This window comes from Mycetomoellerius zeteki, unplaced genomic scaffold (genome assembly GCF_001594055.1).
Source record: "Mycetomoellerius zeteki isolate Tzet28-1 unplaced genomic scaffold, Tzet1.0 scaffold212, whole genome shotgun sequence".
Taxonomy (NCBI): domain Eukaryota; kingdom Metazoa; phylum Arthropoda; class Insecta; order Hymenoptera; family Formicidae; genus Mycetomoellerius; species Mycetomoellerius zeteki.
This window is the reverse complement of record NW_017257086.1, coordinates 225,570-253,095: the sequence shown is the minus strand read 5'-3', so window position 1 is coordinate 253,095 and position 27,526 is coordinate 225,570. Positions and strand designations below refer to the sequence as shown.

The following is a 27,526-nucleotide window of genomic DNA, read 5'->3' as shown; positions in this document are numbered from 1 at the left end:
TTGTCATAGAACACGTGCGAAACAAGAGGAAAAATAAAGGGAAAAATCACAAGAAAGAGCAAAATAGAAAGGAGAAAAAGTGTATGTGTGTATGTATGAAAGAACGAGTGCATATACTGCGTGTATTTGTACGTGTGTGCGCGCGCGCGCACAGGTATTTCGTAGCTTTTACTTAAGAATGCAGTACACACGCAAAACATAAAGTTAACTATATTTATAGAAATATGTTGACACGGTTATTACCAACGAAATTATATCGAATTATTAATAGGGCAGCGTGATTGAGTCAATCACGGTTAATCACGTGCGCACGTATGCACGTGTGAGCGGGAAAGAGAAAAAGAGAGAGAGTGCGTACTTTAGCCGCTATATAGTGCGTTGGACAGCAAGTCGCAAATTAAGAATTACGACCATTATGGTTATCGTTATATACGGCAATGATAACGACGAACAATATTATTATTATCATTATTATTATTATCATTATTATTATTATTACCAATCACACTAATCTCACTATTATGATTACTTATTAATTAATAATGAGGAAAAACTACCAATAAAATATACCTTGCATGATTAGTAGGGCTATACTGCCGCCGAAGCAATACAAAGAGCAATATAGAGTTAAAAACGAGCGTAACTAATGGCGTAAAGGTATTAAAGGTAAATTATATTATACCGATAACGAAAAAAAAATTCGTAGATAACACACACGTCGAACACTTTACGCGCATGCGACACACCCGCGTGTGCACACATTTACGCATACTTTGACACACACACACACACACACACACACACACACACACACACACACACACACACACACACACACACACACACACACACACACACACACACACACAACATTCACGCTTCACGGCACATACATGAAATCACAGACATACACGTATAATGTACACGGACATTATGTATGGCCCTTAACTTATTCTGACCGTAGTGCTAATTGTACTTAGCATTTACGTAGATGACACTAATTGCCTAGATCGACCAGCCTGGCTGGCTAATTAATTATTTGCCGATCGAGACTACTTTCGACGGAAATAACGTTGGCGCGTTTAGCACGTAGAGAGCGACGATAATAAACATTCCAGACGATTATATTTCGCCTCCGAGGTAGTGATATAGTTATTGTAGATTGCTAATGTATTTCACTCGGTGCCTGTGACAGCTGGGATCGCTATCTATGCTTATCGCGAACCTCAAGGTTTCTTTTAATTGAAACCAGGACGAGAGTTGTAGAGAAAAAGAAAATCGTCATTCCGAGCACACTTGTAGAAAACTTCTGTATTCGTGTTATGACTGCATTCGACTACTAACTATTCATTTTATTCGTTCAATGACACGAATCCTCTCTTAAGTAAAAAAAAAGAAAAATATGGCTTTAAGTAAACTTTATTTATCTTAGTGAACGATCTCGTCAGAATGTTCAGAATTAAATTAAATTTATCGAATACATTACGATTAAAAATTTAATAGATATATAAAGTGCAGACGAGAATAAATGAAAATATTATAATCCTATAGTTTGTAGTTTACATGACCTCAAATACATGATGGCGTCAACTTCGATTCCTCGTCTAGCTGTAATTTAATTACGGCTGAATGAATGACAGTAAATCGATAATATCCAACGAAAGTTATTCTCTCGCTGATAGAAGACTCGAAATTATTCAGTTTCCTTAGAAACACGCTTTACGTTATACTGGATCTTTGCAAATCTTTAATCGCACATTCTGAAATTAACAAAAGTTCTTCGATCGCTCCTCGAGATTGTGAATCAAGATGGATATTGTTGGAATATGAATTACTTGTGCTATCGAAATCCATTTAAGCTTCATTGAACCGAAAATTTTATTAATATAAAAAACGTCAATAATTATGGCGATTATTAAAATATGATATTTAATATTCGTTAAAGCAACATTTTTGTCCGATGCTCAAAAATTTCATCGATTTATATCTCATAATTAGCGTTACTCATTTGTTTGATTTTATCTTTCATGCCCCTTGAGAAGAATTTATGTGAGAAGAGCGTGTGTTACATCGCAAACAGTCACGTTTAACGCTAAATGTGAGATATGGATCACGGACAATTATCGTTAAGAATGATTCGTTACGCATGTTAAAGTCGCTCGAGATATATATACACTGTATATTGAGGACTGTCGTCGAACGACCGAGCTGTTCATGGGTACCAGCTGGAACACGTAGTATTAGTATGATGTGAAAATGATAGTGACGCTAGATGAATTAGCTTTAAGCTTCTTTCTCGCTAAGAGAGAACCTATTATTGTAACGAATATTTACATACATTTGTATTATTTGTAAACTAGCGCTAATACAAAACTCCAATTGTGCATCGACACACGAACAAGACCTAAAAAATCCATCCTCCTACTCTCCTCATCCATCTTCCCCTATCTCTGTAAAACCTGCCTCCTACCGTCTGGCTCGTGCTCTAGCGGGCGCTCTTTTTTGTAAAACTAGTTTGATTTCTTCGTTCTCAAATCTGTAATCTTGCTCTATAACGTTTCGTCTATATATCTCTCTGTATATCGGGCCTTTTCTCCAATTGAAGGAAAATGAATAAATAAAAAGAAGAAGAGAGACGAGAACAAAACCTTACCTATCTCGACATGCTTCAAATAGTGTTGGATGGTAACGTTACAAGACAAAAAGGAAAAAAACGTTAATTGAGCATTGTTATCTATGTAATACAACATAGGATGTTTTGTATTATATTTTCATAATAAATAGAAACGTAGAAAAAGACGTATTAACCACACTCGTGTCATTTTATCACTCATTCGACACCTTTCGCCCCTATCGTCCCAATCCTAATAGTTATCTCTTTAGTAAAAACAATTATTAAATTGTTAAGTATATACGAGGATAATTCGAAATGTTCTAGGCCTGACACACAGAAATGGTTCTGCAAGCATTGTACTTCACCAGATTACTAAATCTAATTTATGATGGAATTGTGCGACTGCAATTAAAGAAATGTGAACGGGTACATTGCCATGGTATAACCAAAAGTTGGTAGTTTTACAATTCTAAAATTATAGCAGTTTGAGATATTTGTGACGTCATTTCTATGTCAGGCCGAAAACTTTTCAATCTACCATCATAGTTCGTGCGTTTTATTAATCAATCCAAGAAATTTGAGAATAAAGTAATTTATATTAATATATTTATTAGGAAATTGATTAATAATAAATTACAACTAATTTTCATTTTAATTAAATTAATTAATTAAGATAATATTTTTCGCAATAAATTTATTTACAGATTTTCTGTACATGATTTCCTTAAAAATGATGCTAATTATTGAGCTTCGAGTTATTAAATAGTTTGTCAATTTAATTTTTTTTTATAGTAATATAATATATTATATTACTATAATATATATATATAGTTTGATCGCATCTAATTGTAAGTATAAAAAATCAAATTAATTCGGCGCGCAATTCGAAAGACTACAAATGTAGTATATAAATGAATGAAATTTACATGAAATTATTTAAAGCACTTAAGGTCCAGCTTTGACCGGTATAAGCATTGTTTCTTATTTACTAATTAAGTTAAGTTTAATTAAAATTGTAAGTGAATTTAATTCACAATTCAACAATAAGTTACAATACAAAGATAAACTTTTTAGTTTAATTCTTTATATAAGAATACATATACATATATATCTATATATGTATACGTGTGTTCTAATAAAAGAAAATTTTCTAACTGATATCTCTGTAGCAGCAGCTGAAAATAAAATAAGTAGATTAGATTTAAAATCTCATTCCCCGACATTCTAAAAAGGTTTGTGATCTAAAAAAAGCTTTTAAATATTTTAAGTATGCTCAAAATAAATATGCAAGTCTTCTTTTTTTATAATATAAAAAAATATTTGTTTTTTAATAAGATATATTTTTGTGCAAATTGGATAATTATTTATGTATCATCTACTTCACGTCATATAATCTGCTTTAAATTATTGATACATAGTATCAATTATAAATTTTCCTTTATTATATAAATATGTGTACATATATATATATATATAGTATATATATGTGTATACTGTATATATATGTATACATATAAAATGTAAATTGCTATAAAACGGAGGATCTATCGATCGCAAAAAGTGATGGAAGACATAGGTGGGTCAGATAAGTTTCAAAAGGTTGCAATCAATTTTGTGGACACATTCAAAGTCGGTAGCAAACACCAACAATAATCAACGCAGAAGAAAACAGATTGTATTTCCAATTTTGCTGAGAAATCAAATAACATTTCTTGGAAAGTTTGAAACTTTCAACTACAGCAAAAAAGAATCGAGACATAGAAAATCATATATCAAGTTTTAATATATTTTTCAACAAATTGAATGCAGTTGATCAAATAAATGATAATTGTTTACATCTAGGAGGAACATGCCTTTGTTACATTAGCTGAAAGTATTCCATTTTGTAATATGTAAATTGAAAAAGTTACGTTTCTTATAAAGTAATATAAAAAAATTGTTTTGCAAAATTTTTTAATAAATAATTAGTTATAAAATATTGATGCACTCACATACATTATGGAGATTATTCTGATTATACTGATTTAAAAAATGTAGAACTACATTTTCCTTAATATTTTGATATATTTATGGAACATATACATCTTAGTGATCAATCGTTCCAAATTAGAAATGACATTCCAAATTTTAATTCTTTGTTCCACTTTACAACGCGTCTCACATTTTGTCCCAAATTAAGGACATGATTATAAATTGTCCTTTTTTCAAATTTAAAAATAAGTGAAAATAATAAGTGTGAAATATGATTTTTAACTAATATGTAAAGAATTGATTTTTTATTTAAAAACTCAGATATTATTCATAAAATTCGTACATTCAGTAGAAAAGTACAATTTTAAAAAATAAATATGATCTCGTAACTTGACGTAATTTTTGTTGTATTATTTCACATAATATTTTAAGTATTATTAGTTATTTATAAATATAATAATATAATATATTATTGTGTTATTAATTATTTTAAAAAATGTATATCTTAAAATTTAATTACGACAATTAATACTGAATTTTTTTAAATGTCTCTCTTTGCCCTTTTAAAGAATTGATCATCTTAACATGCATTGCAGAAATATGGAAAAAAGGATTATGCATATGCACGTTTATCATTGTTTTATACTGACGTCAGATTTCACGAAACGGTCAATCAAAGGAAAGCTTTATAGAAATAAAACTCCAGCAGAGTAGACTTGACGTTCAAGCACCTATGTTACTTAATGGCTGATATTCCGGCACGTATTATTGGCTCAAGCTCGAGAGGCTCCGCGAAATCTATAGAACCAGTCACGTATTGGCTCTTTCATTATAAAGCTACCGTACTCTTCCTATGCAATGATAGCAAGAATAAGTACGCGGATGTGTTGAGCTTCTTTCAACTTTTCTCTTGATCTGGGACAAATTTCGCTCATTTACATTTACATGCCGTCGTTGAGTGCACGCGATGACGAATAAAAACTTTTATATCGCCGCAATCCCGATGTCGCGCATTCATCGCAATATCACACGATCTACAATGTTATGATGTAAGCATTTATCCGTTGTTTGTACAGAATGTTGCAAGACTAGACTTTTTCTTTTGTTTGCAAATGATATGTTGAACAATTGGTTCTAAATAAGAATTTCTTAGAGATCTATTGTCCGCGAAGCTTTATACGATTATTATAGTATTATAAATAACTATATATAAATTTTATGTTCTATATAATTCTGAAAAATTATGCACGTCCTCGAAATGATATGCAGTTTTCTCGATACTGATAAAGGCATCCCCTGACCTTACACGTGCTTTTCGTTCCTGACAATACCAACGTAGAAAGACAAATTACGCGCTCGCATCGAAGGCGCCATAGAATTTATCACGGCTGATAAAAATGATAAACAAGTAGACACAAATAAATCGCATTGTTGACGAAATGAGACGGCACCGCTGTGTTTATATGTAAACGCGATAAAAGTCTACCAAATAGCGTGTCTTTACCATGCTGCAAATAAATCATTTCGAATAATAATTGTTAATTAGAACGATATAAAAATATATCACGTTATTTGTATCTCAATAATTTTTTTATTAAACGTTTTGCATATTTAAAACAAAGTAATAGAATATCAAATATATAGGGTGTTAAAAGAAGGGCAAATTAAATGTAGTCATTAAATTAAGTTTGAAATCCTTCTTCTAACATTTTGTGAGGTTTATATTATGCATTTATATTAATTTATTTACTTTTATCTGAATATCTTTTTCTATTATATTATATATTACTCTTATATTTTACAACAATAATAAAAACATTAAAAACATTAAAATCATTATAATGCAGTAATTAAGTTTGCGAAACAGAAAAATATTTAAAATGACAAATATTTCGAACGAAATATTGGTTTGTCAGTATGAGAGAATCAAGAATTATCGCACCCGCTTATATTTACGTTTCTTCAAATTATCTCTTTCAATAAGTGTATCGAACGCGCTCGTATTATTCGTAGTCTGTGCGAACAGGGATAGATTGACGAGAAGAATTTATATTTACCAGTCGAGAAAGTTCAAGTAGGACAGTGTCACCCGACGATTGTTGTAAATCACATTGACGTTCGAAAAGTCGAGATCGAATAGCAGATCGCGGGTGTTTCATTTAATTCTTAAAAAGATATAGTGATTTTTATCAAAGTTAAGAAAGCTATCAACGCCTCGTCGCTATAAATAGTACGTAGTGCATAACTAGGTACAATAGTCCAATGGGAATTTCCAGAGACAACGTCGAATCAAGCAGTGAAGAAAGTTTGGTATGTAATAACCAAAAAAGAAACGAAAGATTCGATATAAAAGTACAGAAAGTGCTTCAAAGATGTAAAATGTATTATATTTCTCAAGTAATGTAATTACATATATTTGCGGATAATTATGCAGAATTTTAAATCAAAATACTTTCCAATTGGTTCAATTCCAATATGAAAAAAACTTCTTTTAAAAAAGATAATTTAGTGAGTTTTTAATCCAAATATATTTAAATTTTCAACAACGATAATAAATTATTGATATTGCTCAAACTATTATCGATGTTCAATACTCTATAACGTAGTCGCCAGAACGGAAATTTTCAATCAACTTTTTGTTTGTTCTAAAGTGGGATTTATACTTCATCTTCAAAAGATTTCTAATTCCATTCCTCGAATTTATTATTTAACAGGATATAATTTATAACAGTATATAAAATTTATATTATTTATAATAGAATGGAAAAAATAAGTTGATTACGTATCCGTAATAGAAAACAGAAATAGAATTACGGGCATGCATATTCCCCTGTACAGGCAGCATTAAATGTAGCCTTCTAAGCAATATTTGTTTATTGCGAAGAATGCATTCGATATTATCATAAGCTGGAAATTACACGGTTACATACAGTTCTAAATTTGAGTTATGAATACGAGTCTAAGTACATATGTAGATTTGGCTTGCCTCTATGTACAGTGATTAAACACGCAAAGAGTCTTCGTTTGTGTTATTTCAACATCTGAGTGTAATTATCAAACTAATCGTTTGCATCTCCAAAACATGATATCAGAATAAAATTCAGTTCAAGTACACGCGAGACGTTCAAATTTAATTTATTACAAAGAGATTGTGATGATAGATAATCTCTATTTTAAATTTAGAACAGTAAGACATTTAGGTAAAATTTTGATATATAATTTTTGTTTTTTTCAATTATATTAATATTTATGAACATAAATATTAAAAGAATATAAAAAATATGTTAAATTAGCAAAATTGTCAAGTATGTATATTTGTATTTTAAGTAGTGTCAGTATTGTCTCTTATTATCGAAATCTTTTTCTTTCAGCTAAGATGCAGCAGCGCAAATAGAGAAGGTACGTTCCGCTTGATATTTTGCCATGACATGGATATTGAGAAAATTAGTACTTTATCGCTGCAACATATTTCGTAAGCATAGAAAAAGGGAAAGAAAAACACTTCTTCCTGCATTAAATATCATAAATGTCTTATCATTCAATGAAAGAATACTTTTCATAGAAATGCATTATATTTAAGTACTGATTATGGTTTAAATACAAAAATGTGATTGAAATTACATTATGATACATGAGTGAATTTGTCTTATCGTTAAACAAAATGCTAAGAAAACTTTTAAAAGAAAATATTTGACATAAGATACATAACATTTTTATGAAGTAACTTATTATATACGGCCAATTAAATAACACATCCAAAAAAGTACCTTAGTAAACATAAATACACTAAATATTAAGGCATTTATGATATTATCTAGTTTGCTATGTGTATTTCAACGAAGTTGACTCCCTACTCTATCTGTCTGTCTCTTGTCGCAATCGGTGTTTGCTCATGATCTCTCAAGATCAAGAGAAATCTGACCGATATTTATTATTCCGAGAGGAGCAATAGGAACGCCCCCGTCACTAAAGATTAAAACAGTAGCATTAACGATCGCTGACACAGTCGACGAAATTCTCTTCGAATTTTGTGGCGCCTATTCACGGGAGTCGAATTTCTGAAGGCAACGAATAAATAACGTGCTCCAAGCAATCCGAGACCAGTGCCTATCGCCTAAGGTCGACCTGTTAATGCGTAATCGAAACGATCTTGCGAAAACGAAAACGTGAGAGAATCCAGTCGTTGCGTTCGGACGAACACGAGTCAGAGAAAGAAATCTCTGGATCAACGATCGTATTATTGTGCTCAATAGTTTTCATACACTTTTTTCCTCTTTTTCTATTGATTTTGCTACCAATTCACAGGGAAACTTCTAATCAAGAACGAATAAGAAAAAAGATCATCGTATTGTAACAGTTCAGGTATAAAGAAACATTATTTTGCTTTTCTTATACAAACACACTCGCGCACATAGGTATATACAAATAACTGATGTATCACAATTAAAAGCTTTCAATATCAAGCGAATTCATTTTTGAAGAAATAAGATATCTATTATTAATTAAAAGTCATATTTTACGAGATCGTAGAAGTATTGCCGAGAATATTTTAGTTTGAATATTTATGTATTCCAAAAAATATATATTTATTGTATTATATATATAAATATTTAAAGTCTTTAAATTCATTATTCACGGATTTTACCTAGAGCTTATGGTGTCACTTATAGTGTAGTCACGATAACTACATGACAGACACCGACGCATAATGTGACGATGTAATCTTAATCGATCATTATCAATTGCTACTTTCAAATACGCGTAATGGTGAAGAGAAAGATTTAGTAATATTGACAAATGTACGCTGAACTCGTTTGTTATCACTGGCCGACGTAACCGGATTGCGATATAGTGTTAACGACTGGCAGTGTGTTTCACGAACCGCGCGATTTGCTCTCTCACGACATGTGACATACTGACATCACGCTACGGATCCAAAGAGAGTAGCATGTCATGCAATGAACGAATATATCGCACGAAGGATATACGACTAGTGCACGTGTTGTGGGAAGGAGCCGCATGTTGCATTATGCGCTCGTTTACCGCCGCGTACACTTGCGGTTCGCGAAATCATGCGCATAGACGAGTAATTATTGAACTAGTGGATACAACGGAATTTAACTAATCGAACTACTAATTCGGCCACATTTGTTCTCGTATTTTGTCTTTTTTTTATATATTACTACAGTGAAAGTTACCATACGTTACAGCAAGTGTGCAACGATCAATGATTACACTACGAAATGGAACTTTGTAATCATTGCTTAAACTTAGCAAAGATGTGATTTGACATAAAGTTGTTGCGCTGAATCCGAAAATCAAATCCATTTGTTGCGACAAGTAAGGAATTTTAGCAAAATCGCAGAACTATATTATACAAAAAAAATTATAGGTAAAATATTTTATATTAGCAATATTATATTTAATCCTCAACTACAGTTCTCTCTCTCTCTCTCTCTCTCTCTCTCTCTCTCTCTCTCTCTCTCTCTCTCTCTCGTTCCAAAAACCGATTTTAACTTACATCCGAAGTTTTTTCTCTTTGTTGTATCTTTCACAACCAGTTTTAGTTAATTTTTTTTTCAAAACTTCGAACTGTATAGAATTTAAATCTGTAAACGCGCGGAAAAAACGTTTTGGTAATAATATTAAAAGTTATAACCAAAATCGTAAGCAAAAGTTTTGCAGAAAAGTGCAAAACCGAATGTTTTATTTTAAAATCATATTTTTACGAAAAAAAAACCGGAAAATAAAAATAAGTATTTTAAAAAGAGAAAATGTAAACTTTAAAAAAAACATTAGGGGAAAGTAAAGGAATTGTGCGTACTTAAGGGTATGCACAATTTATTACTGTGGAGTGGTTTGTGAAAATGAAATCGATATAAGAGAGAGAGAGAGAGAGAGAGAGAGAGAGAGAGAGAGAGAGAGAGAGGGAGGCAGGGAGGAGAGAGAAAAGGGAGCATGGGAATAGAAGTCATAAACATTCTACTATCATTATATACTAGTAGTCTCATGTTGAGCAATTTTTCATTTAGTAATGTTGTATTTGGCAAAATGAAAAAAAAAAGAAAAGCCAAATTGAGTAATTGTGCGCATAAGTTGGATAATTATGAGCAAAACAAAAATCGCAGGAAATGAATGAATAAAATGAATATTTTATAAAATATTGATAAGGAAATGAGAAAATATATTTTTGAGCCAAATTTAATACAAAAAATTTGGAAAAATGTTACAAACATTAGAAAAACTGTATCTGAGTCTTAATTCAATCATTTTTATTCATACTTGTCTTTTTTTCGTAATGAAGCATTTGAAACAAAAAAAAAAAAACAAAAAAATAGTTATGTAGTATATGCAAGGCGGGTAATTGTGTGCATTTTAAAAGACTGTAACTTTAAATTACCACCGCGAACTCAATCGATAAGAAAAACTATTATTTAAAGACTTTTTAACCTAACTCAATAACCAATAGCTTAAAAGATGCACATAATAACGTATTTTAGTAAGGTATGCAAGGCTAAATGAACAAATAAAAATATGGACTTACCATCTTATTTTCTGGACGCCAAAAATGATTAAAATACGTGATTTATATTTTTTACTTTTGCTACAAATACGTTTTTAAATGATATAATCTATGGTTATATATATATATATATATATCTTAAAAGAACTACTTTCTTAAAAGAAGCTTATAAATTTCGCCATGGTTGAGTCTCTATTTGCTAAGGATGCCAAATTAGGATGTTCACAATTCTCCATTGCGCACAATTTCCTCACTTTCCCCTATAATGTTTAATTTCAAAAAATATAATTATTTCAATGAATAAAATAGAAATATTTTGAAACATGTTCATATGCTGAAAACATGAGGAAAATAATATTATAAATATAATATTATGGCACAAATAATGTTTATTAACATAAATATTACTAAAATTCTGATCGATTATAATTAATATAAAAAAATATAATAATTTTATAGATGGCTAATGCAAGCGTCGCAATATGCTCTTGTTTTCACTTTTAGTATAAAAATTATATAAAATATCATAGTACTTTAAAATAATAGAAAATATTAATTAAAAAAAAATATCTCAAATATTTCGTAAAAAAATTATTTCATCATTTCTTACTTACGATTTATTCAATCTATTATTCCATCTATATAAAATGGAACCGACAGTCACTTCACAATAAAAATGAAAAGAAATACGTTATAAATAAAACTATTTTTACTAGAATAATCAATTTCAAATGTTAGTGAAACACTTATGAATCTACAATTTCTAGGTCCAAATGACCTATGCTAGATTTCTAATAAAGCGTCCATTTGCAATACACAATGCAACTTCCGCCAACAGCGATTAAGAAAGAGTTCAAAGTCTTAACTTAATTTAACAAAATGTATATTAAGTAAATTCTTCTATATGCTTCAACATCTTACTCAAACTTATCGTTAACGCATTACTTGAATGGATGGTTTGAAACTACGTATTATATTGTTCTGTGACACAATTGATAATGTAACCAATTATGATAAAGAAATAAATAAGAAGATAACTATGTATTTTATGCATGTACAAAGTTTCAGTCAACATCATGTGACGTTCTCTGATTAGCTAATCAGATCAACTCTTCCTTGTCGTTATTGTATACTTATAACCAGACAAAGAAATCGTATTAGCAACTAGAAATTTGAAAACAAATAACTCAACTATGCATTATAAGTTGTAATAAAAACAATGAATAAGTTTTAGGAACTAAGAAAATAGAATTAACCATTTACTACAAATGATTAATATTACTATATTTTTTTAGTTCGTTTAATTTATTTATTATTCTTACAACTTTATAATACATAGTTGAGATATTATTTATCCTTAAATTTCTATATACGTATATATTATAACTTTCTCAGGTATTATAATTTTTATATAAAATTTTTGTAACAGAACTGAAAACCTGTACTGTCGAGATGCATATCTTATTTACTTTCATCTTCGATGTACCTAAAATACTCGCATTCAAGAAACTATTTCATTAAAATAATAAAAAGTCAGTGAAAAATTTCATAATGCTGAGTCTTTTATTACTGTATGCTGAATAATTTTTTTCTTGTCAGAAGAAATTAAATTGCGTTGCATCCCTCTGGTAGCAATGCTGCGTACTATTCACGGGTGAGCAATTTTAGTAATGAGTTTTTAAATGTATTTTTTTTTAAATTATCTCAATAATGACTAATTAGTTATTTATTATGACAGTATGCTTTATTTAAAAAATATATTTATCTAAATATTAGAAATATTTATCTATGTTATTGTTATATCTTATTTGCACGAAGTTTATATAATTATATTTGTATTATAATTGAGTCGTTATTTCAATAGTTCACAAATACTCTGTTGACGTAAATATATGTTTATAATATTATATTTTTATTCAGTACTTTTAGTTCTTACTATTTTATAAAACTAGTTGCAGGTGAGTTATTTAATGACTTATCTCTCTGCTTATATCTCTGCTATATTTCTCAATTAATGTAATATCAATTGCTTATCTCTCTATTAATGTAATATCAACTGTTTCGCCGTGATCACAATTCGCTTATCCATTATCTTAAAGACCAATTAGCGACAGAGAACCTCAATAAAAAAGTCTTAAAGTAAACCGTGTGTATCCGATGGCATACGCGCGTATTATCCTCGTTCAAAATTATCTCCATTGCATTGAGAATATTGACCTAGGATATCGTCCAATTTTACCAGTATCTATCAATATCGTTATAAGCATGCGCTTAGTTATCAGATCTTCTTAGTCCGTGGAAGTTCTTACGCTTATCGCGAGACAGACATGACGAGTAGACAGAGCAGTGAATAATCGCAGAGTTTCAGCACACCGCGAGAGAGACATTTTAACGATGTCAACAGGTATAGTTTGTGATAGAAATACTAATAATTCTAATCTTCATCGGATAACTGATTTGATCAGCAACAATTATTATTGTCAGTTATTAGAATGCCGCCTTATTAATTGTGAATTATTAATTGAGAGATAATTCATCCGTCTTCGGATAATATATACAGTATTTAATACAAAAATTATTAATCCTTTTTTAAAGAAGTTTCAAATTTATTCGAATAATATTTTTAAAAGTGATCAATATTAATTATTCATTTCATGAAAAAATTTGTTTTTAATTATTTCAACACTGAAAAAAAAATTTATTTATAGCTATCAAATATTGAGTGAAGTTTCAATTAAATATTGAGATAATATAACTAAACATAATTTTATCTTTACAAATATTTAATAAGTATTACCGTTTGGTGATGCCGTTTGGTAAAATTCATGCGTTGCAATTTAATTTTTCCAAAAACAGTTGCCTCAAATATTTATCGATATAACTTATTGAATGATTAAATCAAACAGCCCCGTATCATATTAATCAATTGTATTATCGTTTACTCGATTAATTTCTTTTGACAACGCCAGGTATGCGAATCTAATTTCTTCAAAATATTTGTTTCGGTTTACATTGAGTAAACGAAATTTGCTTACGTTAACTTTAACCTGATAGAAAATTTATGAGATTGATAAATTACACTCGTCGTTTGCATGACCTTTTTGAGTAATTACATTCCATGATTATGTCACTTCAATAAAATACGTATATTTTGATAATATACGTAAGCACAATATATACATACCGGACTCAATATGTGTAAATATGTACAAGGAAAGAATGATTTTTGCTGAAATATATAAAAGTTTAAGTAGATACAGATCTGGAAACAATTTTGTTGTACCATTAAAATCTCAAACATGAAGTTTGAGCATCTTACATAATTATTTTGATGGCTCAATAAAATTATTTTCAGATATGTATCTAGCTAAATTTTTAAAATACTTTAGTAAAACTTTTTCGTATGCATATATAAAAACAAGTGTTTTTCATTTAACTCGTAATTTGGAGACCATATTTTAGTTTTTCTGATATTGTAGTTTTATTATCATTTAGCTAGAAATTTTGTAAGTTATATTTACTATTATATATATAATGAATCCTGTTTTGTAAACAAATTCCTTATTTAATAGTTTTCTGTATTAAAATTTCATATTTTGAATTTATTATTGAATTTTACGATACTTAATTTACATAGTAACTTTTAGTACTATGAAAGAAAATATTCCAAGTGCTCTTAAGTTGTCCAAAAACATATGTCCCAGTTACGAACTAAATCGAAGCTAATCGAAGTTTTTCGAATTGGGCACGTCGTTTAATGATAATGAACAACAAACACAGTAATTTATTAATTGGAATTTGACGAAAATACATAATAATGCGCGCACATATGTATACACGCGCGCGCACGCAGTGTGATCTCACCCAATTGTTGCTTGTTCACAGACTATTTGAGTGACGATATGTCGACGACTGGCCCGGAATTGATGGTCAGACGACCAGTCTATCAGCAAGACGAGCTTAATCACTTGTGCAAATACGTAAAACCCAAGAGAATCCGTAAGTGTCGAGATCTATTCGCGTGAGTATGTACTCGCTTAGGGTAGATCACTTATTTTCCTTTCACCATGTTTGCCTTTTACTTCGACTCGCGTGTTTTCACAGGAGACCGCTTCTCCATGCGATAATCTGCTCAAAATATTGATTGTAAACAATTTACATCAATATACTAGAACCGGTTAATGAAGTTAATAAATCGGTTGGACAAGATAGGATTCCATCTGAAGGCCATTACCTTCTTCTAGAAAAACTAAATAATGTCGAATCTATGTGAGAAGACTAAAAGTTCAAACTTATGGAATTAATCCGTATAATTTTATTAAATTGCAATATTTTTAAGAATGAAATCAAATATACTTTAAATGATATGAAATATCATAAACAATTAATTGTTTTAAAGTCTGCTTTAATTAAAAAGATAAAGCTTTATTTTTACTTTTTACATTATCGACATTTTTACGAGACAAGTATACTGAATAACGTAAAAAAATTTATTAAAATATTGTGATAATTTTTTTATTATCTAATTTACTTAAGCACAATGGAAAAGACTTAAATGACACAGATAATACTCGTTCAGCTAAAGAAAAAATATCTAATAGAAATCGAAAAATTAATTAGATTAAAAGATAGAAGCAATTTTTAGTAATACTATTTGCCTCATTTTGCATAAATCGATTTTTCTCATTATTCTATACCTACACATAAAAATATCAAGGTTAAAACAATGAAAACGTCCTTCTTTGAGAAGTTAAGTTATACATGAATAATTTATAAGAGATTTCATATCTCATATGTTGGAATATGGTGTGTGTATGTGTGTGTGTGTGTGTGTGTGTGTGTGTGTGTGTGTGTGTGTGTGTGTGTGTGTGTGTGTGTGTGTGTGTGTGTATTAAAAAAAATATTTCAGATATACACGAAATACCCCTCATCAAACATTTATTTTTCAATAATGACCATAATAGTTTTATGTGCAAATAATTAAAAAATCGATTTACGTAAAAAAAGTATAATAATTATACGGATTCTTGTAAAAATTAGCCAGCAAATTATTGAAGAAGAAAATCATTTCTACCTCTGATGAAAAATTTCAATTATTGAAAATTTTTAATTGAAAATTTTTTATACAAAAACAGTTTGTGATTACAATAATGTATTCTTTAAATCTAAAATTCTTTTATTTAATATTCCTTGTATATATATGTATGTATATGTATTATTATGCACACACATATGCATAAAATTTATGATTTTGCAGTTAGCAATGAGATGTCAAAACGATGTAAAAATATTAAACCAATTGCACTTTTAAAAAAAACAATACCTCTAATTGACTGGCTTTCGTCGTATGATTGGAAGAATAACATCTTAGGAGATATTGTTGCTGGAATTACTGTAGCTGTTATGCATATTCCACAAGGTATGTTGCATTAAATTTTTAGAACATTAATATGCGATAAATTAAATAATAATCGAGAAAGAGAGAGAGAGAGAGAGAGAGAGATGGAGAGGGAGAGAGGGAGAGAGCGAAAGAAAAGAATTTATTCAGCTGAATAAATTAGGATTGAAGATAAATGCATACTAAAAATGAGGACTAAAATACCTAATTGGAGAACGTGATATTTTTATAGATTAGTACATATTCATAGATTATAATTAGAGTAACGTGACTTAAGGTTATCATGACATAGAAAATTGATTTTCTATAAATGATACTATTTATGACGTATAAAAATGGATTAAAAATTTTGATATTGTCTTACCTAAAATTTAATATAGATATTTTAGTCTCTAGGAATATATTAAAATCGATAATATATATTAAATCGATATTATATCGTTTTATAGGTATGGCATATGCAATATTGGGTAACGTTCCGCCTATTATTGGTATATACATGGCTTTCTTTCCGGTTTTGGTATATTTTTTTCTTGGAACATCCAGACACAATTCTATGGGTATGCACGTAGATTTTATTTTTAAGAAAAGTATTATATCTGGTGTACGAAAAAAAAAACGAAAATGCATTATGAGAATATAATTCGTATAGGAAGCTAACGATTTGTTAAAATTAGCGTAATTTTGCACTAACATTTATTCAGACATTACATTTGGTTGCCGTTTAATTTAAAAAGTCTAATAATTAAGCAGGATTGTCGGTTTTTGTTAAGGTACGTTTGCGCTTGTCTGCATGATGACTGGCAAAGTCATTACGACATACAGTAGTCCTGTAGTTCCGACAAATAACACGTCAGCCGAGAACGGCACCTTAATTTCCGACGTAAACCATCAATATTCGCCAGTAGAAGTTGCAACTGTAGTTACGTTCACAGTTGCCATTATACAGGTAACTACATTGTATACAATTCCGTTATTGTGATGCTTTCTACGAGGAGAGAGAGAGAGAGAGAGAGAGAGATATTACAATATTCTCCGACACATCTTTTCCTGATTTTTTACTTTTTTGCTAAATCACGTTTTTTACTTTGCTTTAAATAAACAAAATACTAATAGTTTTTAATACGTTTTATAATTAATTTATAAATTTTATTTATTAATTTTTTTCGTTATTTATAAATCTAGTAACTTTTATTTTCTTTTTAATAAAATATCCTTAAAAAGTTTATATATATAGGTAGACAATTAAATTTCAATTTTATTACATTTATTTTTAGATGTAAAAATTTTTGCTTGTCATCCAAAGCAGAACAAGTCACGATAACGTTAAAATGACATTAAAATGAATTAGAAATGATTGAAAAATGACTTTTAATGATCATTTTAGAGTCATTTTGACATCATTTTGATATCATAATGACTTGTTGTTCTGCTTGGAATTATACATTTGCTTGTGCTCTTTGAAATTATTTTTAGTTGATTGGAGATGTTTTCCTGCAGAAATACATTAAGCACGCCAGTTATATTAATTTACTTTTTATTTCTGCATATTTTAATTTCTTTTCATTATATTACGTTTTTGAGGCAAGCCCAATTTAAGAAACTACGTATTTACTATTTTCCATCAGTTGGTCCGTTTTAATTATCATCTCCATAATTACTAGTGCATATTCGTGCAGTACAGTTTCGCTCTCTTGATTTCTCGTACGATATCATTCAAAATGTCTCGTCTAGCTAGGAATGTACGTGCTGCGTTTGGGTATAATCTCATCTCTCCTCGCGGACAGTCTCGTGAGCGGATTTACAACTGCAGCGGCAATACACGTATTTACATCGCAAATAAGAGATCTCTTCGGATTGAGCGATCTACCACGGCGCAAGGGTGCATTCAAGCTTATTCTCGTGAGTACAATAACAATTAAATTTTGTTTAGCGCTGCAAACATTAGTCGACTCTTCTCTTTCTAGAACATATCGTTTCCAATATACAACTTGTTTTTTCTTCTTTTTCCTATCGTCATCAAACAAAACGTTTGCATACGCCAAACATTTAGGTTGCTGTGGTAAACGTTTCCTGTAGATATCCTCGTACAATCAAATTGTAATTTAAACGTCAAGAAGGTGTTATGTAATGTATGTAAAGATTACGCGATATTGCAAAAGGTCAAGGTTAATATTTGCGTCGCGCTCTATGATATCACGTTATTTTTAAAGGTTTTACGAAGACGGATTAACAAAGATATGTATTAAAAGAATTTCAAATTACATCTTTAAATTTTAATACTTTCGAACATTGATTATATTATTATTGTTGGAAGATATGCAATATAATATAATCGAAATGAAAATTAAATGTGTATTTTTATTATATTAGTTCTTTATATTAGTTCTTTATTTATTTTTTCAGACTTATGTAGATATTTTCAACAGTATAAACAACATTAACATAACGGCTGTGATATTATCTTGCATCACTATCTTAGCTCTTATTTTTAACAACGAAGTTCTTAAGGTTCGTTATGCTAAGTTAAGTAATTATGCTTTGTAAATAAATATACGAGGTCAAAAATCTCCGACCTCTCTGGGTATATCATTATCCTTGGGCATATCTTCTCTCTCTCTCTCTCTCTCTTTCTCTCTAGGATTCTTAAGGTCCCTCTTAAATACTGAATGCCTCTTTTCCATAATAGAGAAAGAAAGAGAGAGAAGATGCCAAGGACAAAAATATATATATAATATATATATATACACGCAGAGATCGGACATTTCTGGAACAGATCTTATATATTTCATAGAAAAAAAAACATAAAAATTTATAAAATTAATTACATATGTGCTTTCTAAGAAGAAATAATCTGGATTTCAGCCAAGAGTTTCAAAGTTATGCTCCTTTCCAATTCCGATAGAAATGTTTGCGGTGGTAATCGGTACTTTGATATCGATGCAAATGAATCTTGCGGATACTTATAACGTAATAACAGTTGGCGATATACCAGTAGGGTAAATGTGTAATTAAAATTAATATTCGATTAACTCACACAGCTTGTCGCAAAAAATTTTTATTATGAAAGTATTAGCTTTTCTATATAACTGAGTTAAAATTAATTTAAACTAACTAAAATAAATTAACTTTTATTAATTCATTATATATAGAAAATCATATATTTTTAATAAAACTATAACAAATTGTGAAAGTAAAATAATGCAGAAACTTTAAATTACTGTAATATTAAAGTTTTCAATTCAATTTTTCAGACTGCCGGTCCCATCTGTACCACCGTTGTCACTTGTACCCAACGTTTTAGTAGATAGTTTCGTGATTACTATGGTTGCTTATACAATATCAATGTCTATGGCATTGATTTTCGCGCAAAAGGAGGGCTATGAAGTCGACTCTAATCAAGAATTGATTGCGCAGGTTTATATAATATTTTTTAATCTCTGTATAATAAATACGCTTATATTATTTTGTATGCCTTTAACATATATTTATAAAAATATATCAATTCTATACAACTTTACAGGGACTGGGAAATCTTGTAGGTTCTTTTTTTTCCTGCATGCCTATCACGGCTTCATTATCCAGATCATTGATTCAGCAAACTGTAGGTGGACATACACAGCTGGCAAGTTTGATATCATGTGGAATTTTGGTGAGCGTGTTATTGTGGATCGGGCCATTTTTTCAACCTTTGCCACGAGTAATTATTCTTTTTATCGTTTCTATCTTATAATACAAGCGTCAGGTGATGATCAAATGCATTTTTGATGCTTGTGAGATGCACAGTGTGTTCTAGCGAGTATAATCGTGGTGGCGTTAAAAGGGATGCTGATAAAGGTCAGTGAATTTATGAAATTCTGGAGACTGGACAAGATGGACGCCAGCATTTGGATTGTCACCTTCGTCATCGTGATTCTTTTCGATATTGAATATGGATTATTGGTCGGTATACTTTTGTGTATAGGAAGGTTACTTGTCCTCGCAACACGACCTTATACGTGTAAGCTCGCTCTAGCACCCGGCACGGAGCTCTACTTGGATACTAAGAGATACAAAGGAGTAAGAAGAACTTTTAATTACAAAAAAACTATTTTTTCTCATTAATCTATTATTATAATATGTATAGGGCGGCGCACAAAATGTCACACCATTTAATTATCGCATTAAAATTATACTTGTAAAATATTTTTCAATTATGTGAGCAAATTCTGTATCTATTTCATGGAAATTTTGTTAGATGTGGCATCATGAGTCAAATTAGACGGAGGCATTAGTTTATGAAATGCAAGGTAGCACACAAATTATCATACTATTTATTTTACATATAATACATTTATTTTTAACGAAATTGAGATTGGTATAAAACTGGTATAGAATTAATTACTAAAGTCTGAAAAATTCCAATGGATAACATTCAATATGACGCTATTTTGCCTTATAATCTTTTGGAGATACGCTCTTATGTTTGATTTTTTTCAACACAAATCTCCAAATAATGCATGGCATAATTGCACGACATCTTCGAGTCTCTGCCACAATCTCTGTTTCCACGAAAAACAATACAATTATCTCTTTATGCTCAACATTTTAGGTCAATCGTTTGTCGGTCGCTATTTCACCCAGTTTCAATTCTTAATGTCACACCTAACAGAATTCCCAAGAAGAATTTGTGTTCATACAGTTAAAAAACGGGTATTTCAGAAGTATAGTTTTAATGAAATTTTGTGCGCCACCCTGTATCATAAGTATTTATTCTCTTAGAAATACGTAAATTTTTTTATAAATTTTACAATTATATAGAATTTTTGGCGTTTTAGTAAATCATTAGAATGGCAAGTTAAGAATAAAAATTACTGTTAACTAATCAGAAAATAAATATTCAATAAATATTTTAGACTGTAGAGATTCCCGGCATCAAAATCTTCCACTATTCCGGTAGTTTGAATTTCGCATCTAAACAATACTTTCGTGAAGAAGTGTATAAAGTTACAGAGCTAGTACCTCAAAAGGAATTTAAAAAGCAATTACAAGTTACATACAACAGCACCATAGTGGAGGAAATTAAAAAGGTAAATAATGTGCAATTTATATTTTTGAAACCAAGTACATAGGGAAATATTCCGCTGCGATATATTAATTCAAGATAGTTGGTAGTTGATAATTGATTATTGCATTTGTTTAATATCTCATCTGTAGTCTCATTATTCGATCTTTACAGCTACGTATTCTTGTACTGGACTTTACTGCATTGTCACATATCGATCTGGCAGGCGCAAATACAGTGCGAAACATTGTTGATGAATATTGTAGCATAGAAGTATCTGTTTATATAGCAGGTTGTTCCGGTAAGTATATTTAATCTTCAATATAAAATTTTATCTATATAACTTTTTTTTCTTAATTGATATCTACACGTAAGTTTAATTTATGATACAGATGTAATCATCTATGTAATCAGAAAATAGAGTTGATGATAATTAATTACTATGTATAATATTACTTACTCTACATAATATTTTCATGTTTTCAACGATCGATTTGTTTATACATTCTGCAAATATATAAAAATAAATCTTACAATTCTTGTATTTCAATTATCATGAATAAACAAAGAGAGATTATTCTTATAAAAATCTATATCTACCAAAATGTCAATATCTTTAGTAGGAAAGATTACAGATGAATTAATTTGTAATAATAAAAATTGATATGTCGATTACAGGTCCTGTATATGAAACAATGAGAAAGTTTAATGTGGTCGAGCATAACGAGAATCACTTTTTCGCCATATTCCCTACTGTTGCTGATGCGGTGCATTTTGCACGTTCTCACAGTGAAGTGTCATCGACATGGAACACTTGTACCCACGACGAGAACTACATCAGCAGACTTTGAAACCCGCGAAACGAAATCACTTATACTCGACATCAAAAAGCGTTCGGTCAAACGCTTCTAACGTCGCGAATATTTACACACCTTATCACGATTATTTACCCGCTTCGCAATTCAGCTTACTCATTTAAGGTGATAATATTCGGTGCTATACATATATGCTGTGATGGTCGTTCGATCATTTACGAACAGTAATGCCGTATTTGCGATGATTTAGCGAAACTTCGCATCTGCAGGCATTACGATATCGTGTTAAGTATTCAATTGAGCGATCGAAATAACAAATTTTATATTAAAGTCTGAATCTAAAAATTTAAATGGATATATAATAGTTCTAAAAATAATTTTATTTATATCATGAAAATAATTAAATAGGAAATTCATAGCGTGATGAACAAAGTGGCACATTTTTTCTAGTAAAATACGTAAAAATAAAACATTTTTTTCGTAATTATTTATTACCCGCTTTTTGTAGAGGAACAAAGTAATATATGTAGAACAGGTTTTAAAAGAATGACAGTAGATATAATTTATATTAGAAGCTTATATGATATTAAACGAAAAATAAGCCATGGTTTCAGAAATTAAGAAAATAAAAAAATTAGAAAATAGATATATTACAGCGATAAATTAAAATTAAACAAATAGTTAGAATTTAGGTAAAAGTTTATAAGCTAAAGAGATTACATAAAGAATGCTAATTGCTATGATGGCGTTAATTGTCCAAATATAAACTAATATTTTTTCAAATAAAAACCATATTGTTATCTTTACGGAAAAGAAACAATCTAATTAAGCTAGATAATGAGATCGTTAATGCGGGGTCTACAACAAAAGTAGTGGTCGTAAAGTTTTAAATCGTAAAAAATTGGCAAATCATAGTTGAATCGAATGTGAGAAGAATAATTGACTATTGTATCTGTATTCATAGTGAATTCTTATGGGCTTTCTACATAATCTAAGTTTTAAGTCTTAAGCCGTAAGAAATTGGCCAATCACAGTCGAATGTGAAAAGAATAATTATTTATGATTGGTCAATCTCTTATGACTTATTGTAGAAAGCCTATTACATTTGAGACTGTCTTAAGTAGAGTGTTGAGGGTAAATAAAATACTTACAAAAATCGAAATTGGATAAATTTTTGACGTAGTTACATATGCAACGTATCGACGTGTTAACATCTCTGCGTACATTAACTGCTGTGACGGATGTAATGTAAAAAAAAGTATACATTATACTCCTTGTTAGTAATCCGTTTGAAATCCATTTTAAAATTCGCGCCGCGTCTGCGCATCGATGACAATGCACAATCACGGTTATTGTCCACGTCTCGATTGTCTCGAAAGAGTCGAAAGTCGAAATAATCGTACGTTCCTGTCAGTTCGTATCCTTTGCAGCCACGTTTGTATATTTGTTCAAGATGAACGCGTGGATGCAATACTTCAAATCCATTCCAACGCACATGGTAAGTAACGAAATCTTTGAATAACCACGCTGAAACGGATATCAATCCGTGATATATCCAAGGCGAGTGCATTCCTTATTCGTGAGGTTAGGATTACCAAGGCACCGTATGTCAACGCGATTGATACCGCGATTGTCGAAATAATTTACATATTTACTTAAATAATTTACATGTTGTAAGTAACACTGTAAATCTTTAAATAAATTTATTAGTTCTATGTTTACCTTACTTGTATAAGTTTAACTTACTTGTAAGTTTGTACACTATAATATGTTATTTCTACGCTAAGCGAGTCCTTTAAATTTATGCACTCTTATTATTTATGCTATTTATTTTAGGATTATGATGGCCAAGCTAGAGCAGAGAAATTGTCGCGGGTCATAATAACGTTATTTGGGGTAAGCTACCATTCTCTAGAAATGTTGAAAATACTTGAAATCATTATCATAGTTGCAATACAGAATTAGATTGATGAAATGAAAAAGTGACTGCGGTAGCAGCTATCTCCAGCATGATATCAAAAAGTTTGTTATGTATATTTGATGTTGGTTACATATGCAATGTTACATGTGCGTAATGTACGTGACATGTGTCCTTGAATAGAAACAGTCCAGTTTACTCATTAAGTGAAGAAATAGAAGTTCATTTCAAAAATTCATCTAATGAAGAACAACATTCAATGTGATATGATTTCTAATCACTGAAGACACCATGCCAATCGACATTTATTTCGTTTCCTGTAACACACAATCTTCACCATACATGGTGAAGATTGTACATTCATCCTATGATGAATGTCGATTAAAAAACATCACCATATGTTTTTCATCAGACAATCCATTTCAAATTGCTTTCATTGCTTTCTACGCTTATCAAGTGAATTAACGATAAAGCAACTGATTATGCTCTTTACCCTGGATCTACAATAGAGTTTTAAGCCTTAAGCCATAAGAAATGGACGAATCATAGTCGATTATTCCCTTGGAATTCGACTATAATTGGTCAATTTCTTACGACTTAAGGCTTAAAACACCTATTGTAGATCCGGACTTACCAATGCCTCCTATCCAAAGACACATGTATGTTTAATATTACACATATAATTAGTATCAAATATACATAACAGACTTTAATATCATGCTGGGAGTGATTGATACAACCTTTTTAATTAAACATTTTTTACAGGTAGTCGGCTTTATTTGGGGATATGTTATTCAACAATTCTCGCAGACAATCTATATTCTAAGCGCTGGATTTGTCATGGCAGCATTAATTACTGTTCCTCCATGGCCTATGTATCGCCGTAAACCATTGGAGTGGCAAAAACCACAATTTGAAGTTGTTCCAAAGCTCAAAAAGAAAAAATAATTACCGGACATATTATATTTATGACACCTCAAACAAAATCTAATATATCATGCAATCTTCAATGTGAATTGATTGCTGATAGTATAAATGTTTGCATATGTACCACTGAGCATTTGTTTTCATGCAATTATGAGATACAAATGTCCTTAATATATAAATGCAAGTGTGTATTGGAACAAGTATGAATGTGAAAGACTTTAGATTTCTTTTTTGTAAGATACACAAATATTGTATTTTAATGTGTGTTGGCTGTAAATGCGAATTACAAATAAAATAATATTGTATTTGCGTAAAAATATATTTACGAATTTAGATAATCTATAAATAATAAGATAAAAAACATTTTAAGAGCAATAAGATTTTTATGCCGGCCGAATTGATGATTTTTAAAGGAATAAAATTAAGTAAATCTGTTATATACAGATAAATTGTACGCATAAAAATAATCTTGTTTTAATTATTCTCTACTATTATGCAGTACTGTACATCCAATTCTTGTACATTATACATATAATAAAATTTCAGCATTTATTATCATAATGAAAACGGAAATGATTAAAGTAATTTGATTATTCAATAAGCCTGATACGTATATAAGCAATATGTTTTAAAAATGAGATTTCTAAATACATTTAAATTTAATAAGCGGCTCGCTAATTCGGAAAAGCTAATAATTTTCTCGAATAATTTCTTTTGTACGAGCATCATATTATCTCATCGTTATACATAAAACATTCATAATTATCATTTCACATAATGTAAGTTCAAGAAAGTATAAGTCAATAATATATAATCAAATAATTACCCGATGTTATATCGCTTCGGTTTCACATTACAGGTGCTTACGTAAAGAAAAAAAGGGAGAATATCCAAACGTAATCCTTATACTTGCAACAATTTCGCACGAGCGATAGCGTTTCCCTTCCGTAACGGAACTGTATTCTTATATAATCGTAGCAGAAATGGCAGTGGCCACGGATCACTTCTCGCAAATCATTAATCGATAATTACGCGTCCTTCGCGATTGCAACACGCCGCACCGTTGGACGAGTTCCAACGTTTGACTTTCATCGATCACGCTTGTTCATTTTCTCCGACTATCTGACCATCATTTCCTTCAAAATCACCGCGCCTACACTGACTTTCACAAATAGCGGTTTCGCGCAAAGACGATAACTGTCGCGACTCAAAAAAGACTGGAATTTAGATATGGTGTAGTTAAGTTATAGTGTCGAGGCTTTCTCCTCTCTCTTTCCTGCTTATACTACTTCTAAAAGTCAAATGAGTTTGCAAATTTATAAAAATTTAAGCTGTTACATTTCACAACTTATATTTCGAGTCGATCTTTTTTTAACTATTTTTGAAATATCTCGATTAATCTATGCTATTTCCCCATAGATTTAAATGAACGATCAATTTTATAGATAATAATAATCTTTGTGGCTGAGTTGGTATACTCTCGTATTTAAAATAAAATAGATATCTATACAGGGACAGAGAGAAAGTTACTTGTAATACCGGCCGTTACTGTTTATCCTTACTTTGTTGTAATAACGATTTGTGTGTGGTAATGACATTGCAAATTTTTTATATAAGGTAGCATCAGAATTGGAAAAGTCACTCATTATTGAAAAGAGTAACTCGTTATTTGTAACGATGCTTACAGCGTATGAAAACAGAACGTATCCTACATAAAATTTGGCGAAAGCGAGAAACAAAATTTTTAGTATAGCCAAGATGACGCAAAATTTTGGTGCAACGACAAATAACAGGCCCAAATAAATCACTCACTCTTTAGCTGTATCACTGCTATCTAGTCGATGCTCTCTCAATCTTCTTCTCGCTCGTTCCATCGTTACTGCATTTTTCTGACATACGACGAGATTATGCGCTTCTTCTTCTTGATCTTCCTCAATAGAGAAGTTCACTCAGATTAGCTTCAAACCTAGTAATGGAGGCTTACGCGCGCGGTCTCAAGTGTCATTACAAATGTTTCAAAGCATTTAATTTACCAATTAGAAAAAAAGTTTACTAACTGACCAATCAAAGAATGCTTCAAAGCATTAATAGCATTACGTTCAGGGCTGGGTAATCATTTAAAATGCCAAATATAAAATACTTAAAAAAATGTATTTAAAATGTAAAATGTTTTTCGAATCAACTTTATATGTATAATAAAATGGGTAAATAGATATTTTAAATAGTTTTCAAATACAGAATGGTTTTTCCTACATACATTTTTTTAAGTATTTTACATTTAGCATTTTAAATAGAATTACATTTTAAATGGCATTA

The 27,526-nt window shown here is 30.2% G+C and overlaps 2 protein-coding genes across 8 annotated transcripts; both read left to right on the top strand.

Moving 5' to 3' along the window:
• The first annotated feature begins 6,681 nt into the window (after window positions 1-6,681).
• Window positions 6,682-22,703, top strand: LOC108722681 (solute carrier family 26 member 6). Of its 7 annotated transcripts, XM_018447895.1 has the most exons (15): window positions 6,682-6,895; window positions 7,957-7,984; window positions 14,994-15,107; window positions 16,366-16,527; window positions 16,956-17,066; window positions 17,280-17,455; window positions 18,241-18,408; window positions 18,913-19,017; window positions 19,372-19,505; window positions 19,761-19,923; window positions 20,030-20,206; window positions 20,293-20,565; window positions 21,402-21,575; window positions 21,725-21,851; window positions 22,229-22,703. In XM_018447895.1, the coding sequence occupies exons 1-15, from the start codon at window positions 6,848-6,850 to the stop codon at window positions 22,399-22,401; spliced, it is 2,133 nt and encodes a 710-aa protein (XP_018303397.1). In that variant the 5' UTR covers window positions 6,682-6,847; the 3' UTR covers window positions 22,402-22,703. The 7 variants fall into 7 exon arrangements, with proteins under 7 accessions (XP_018303397.1, XP_018303402.1, XP_018303400.1 ...); XM_018447900.1 differs by lacking the exons at window positions 6,682-6,895; window positions 7,957-7,984 and adding an exon at window positions 8,013-8,057 and having other exon boundaries at window positions 22,229-22,401; XM_018447898.1 differs by lacking the exons at window positions 6,682-6,895; window positions 7,957-7,984 and adding an exon at window positions 8,599-8,947 and having other exon boundaries at window positions 22,229-22,401.
• Window positions 22,704-23,671: 968 nt separating this feature from the next.
• Spase12 (Signal peptidase complex subunit Spase12) lies at window positions 23,672-25,479 on the top strand. Its single transcript, XM_018447860.1, has 3 exons — window positions 23,672-23,863; window positions 24,202-24,261; window positions 25,049-25,479. Exons 1-3 carry the CDS (start codon window positions 23,819-23,821, stop codon window positions 25,229-25,231), a joined length of 288 nt encoding a protein of 95 aa, XP_018303362.1. The 5' UTR covers window positions 23,672-23,818; the 3' UTR covers window positions 25,232-25,479.
• Window positions 25,480-27,526: the final 2,047 nt, after the last annotated feature.

Bases quoted from the DNA above. Each gene is read 5' to 3' on its own strand.
- LOC108722681 (XM_018447895.1), top strand. From the start codon at position 6,848: ATGGGAATTTCCAGAGACAACGTCGAATCAAGCAGTGAAGAAAGTTTG. The intron at 18,409-18,912 runs GTGAGTACAATA...TTATTTTTTCAG, and splicing joins GTGCATTCAAGCTTATTCTC to ACTTATGTAGATATTTTCAA. The intron at 21,852-22,228 runs GTAAGTATATTT...TGTCGATTACAG, and splicing joins TTATATAGCAGGTTGTTCCG to GTCCTGTATATGAAACAATG.
- Spase12 (XM_018447860.1), top strand. From the start codon at position 23,819: ATGAACGCGTGGATGCAATACTTCAAATCCATTCCAACGCACATG. The intron at 23,864-24,201 runs GTAAGTAACGAA...TATTTATTTTAG, and splicing joins AATCCATTCCAACGCACATG to GATTATGATGGCCAAGCTAG. The intron at 24,262-25,048 runs GTAAGCTACCAT...CATTTTTTACAG, and splicing joins TCATAATAACGTTATTTGGG to GTAGTCGGCTTTATTTGGGG.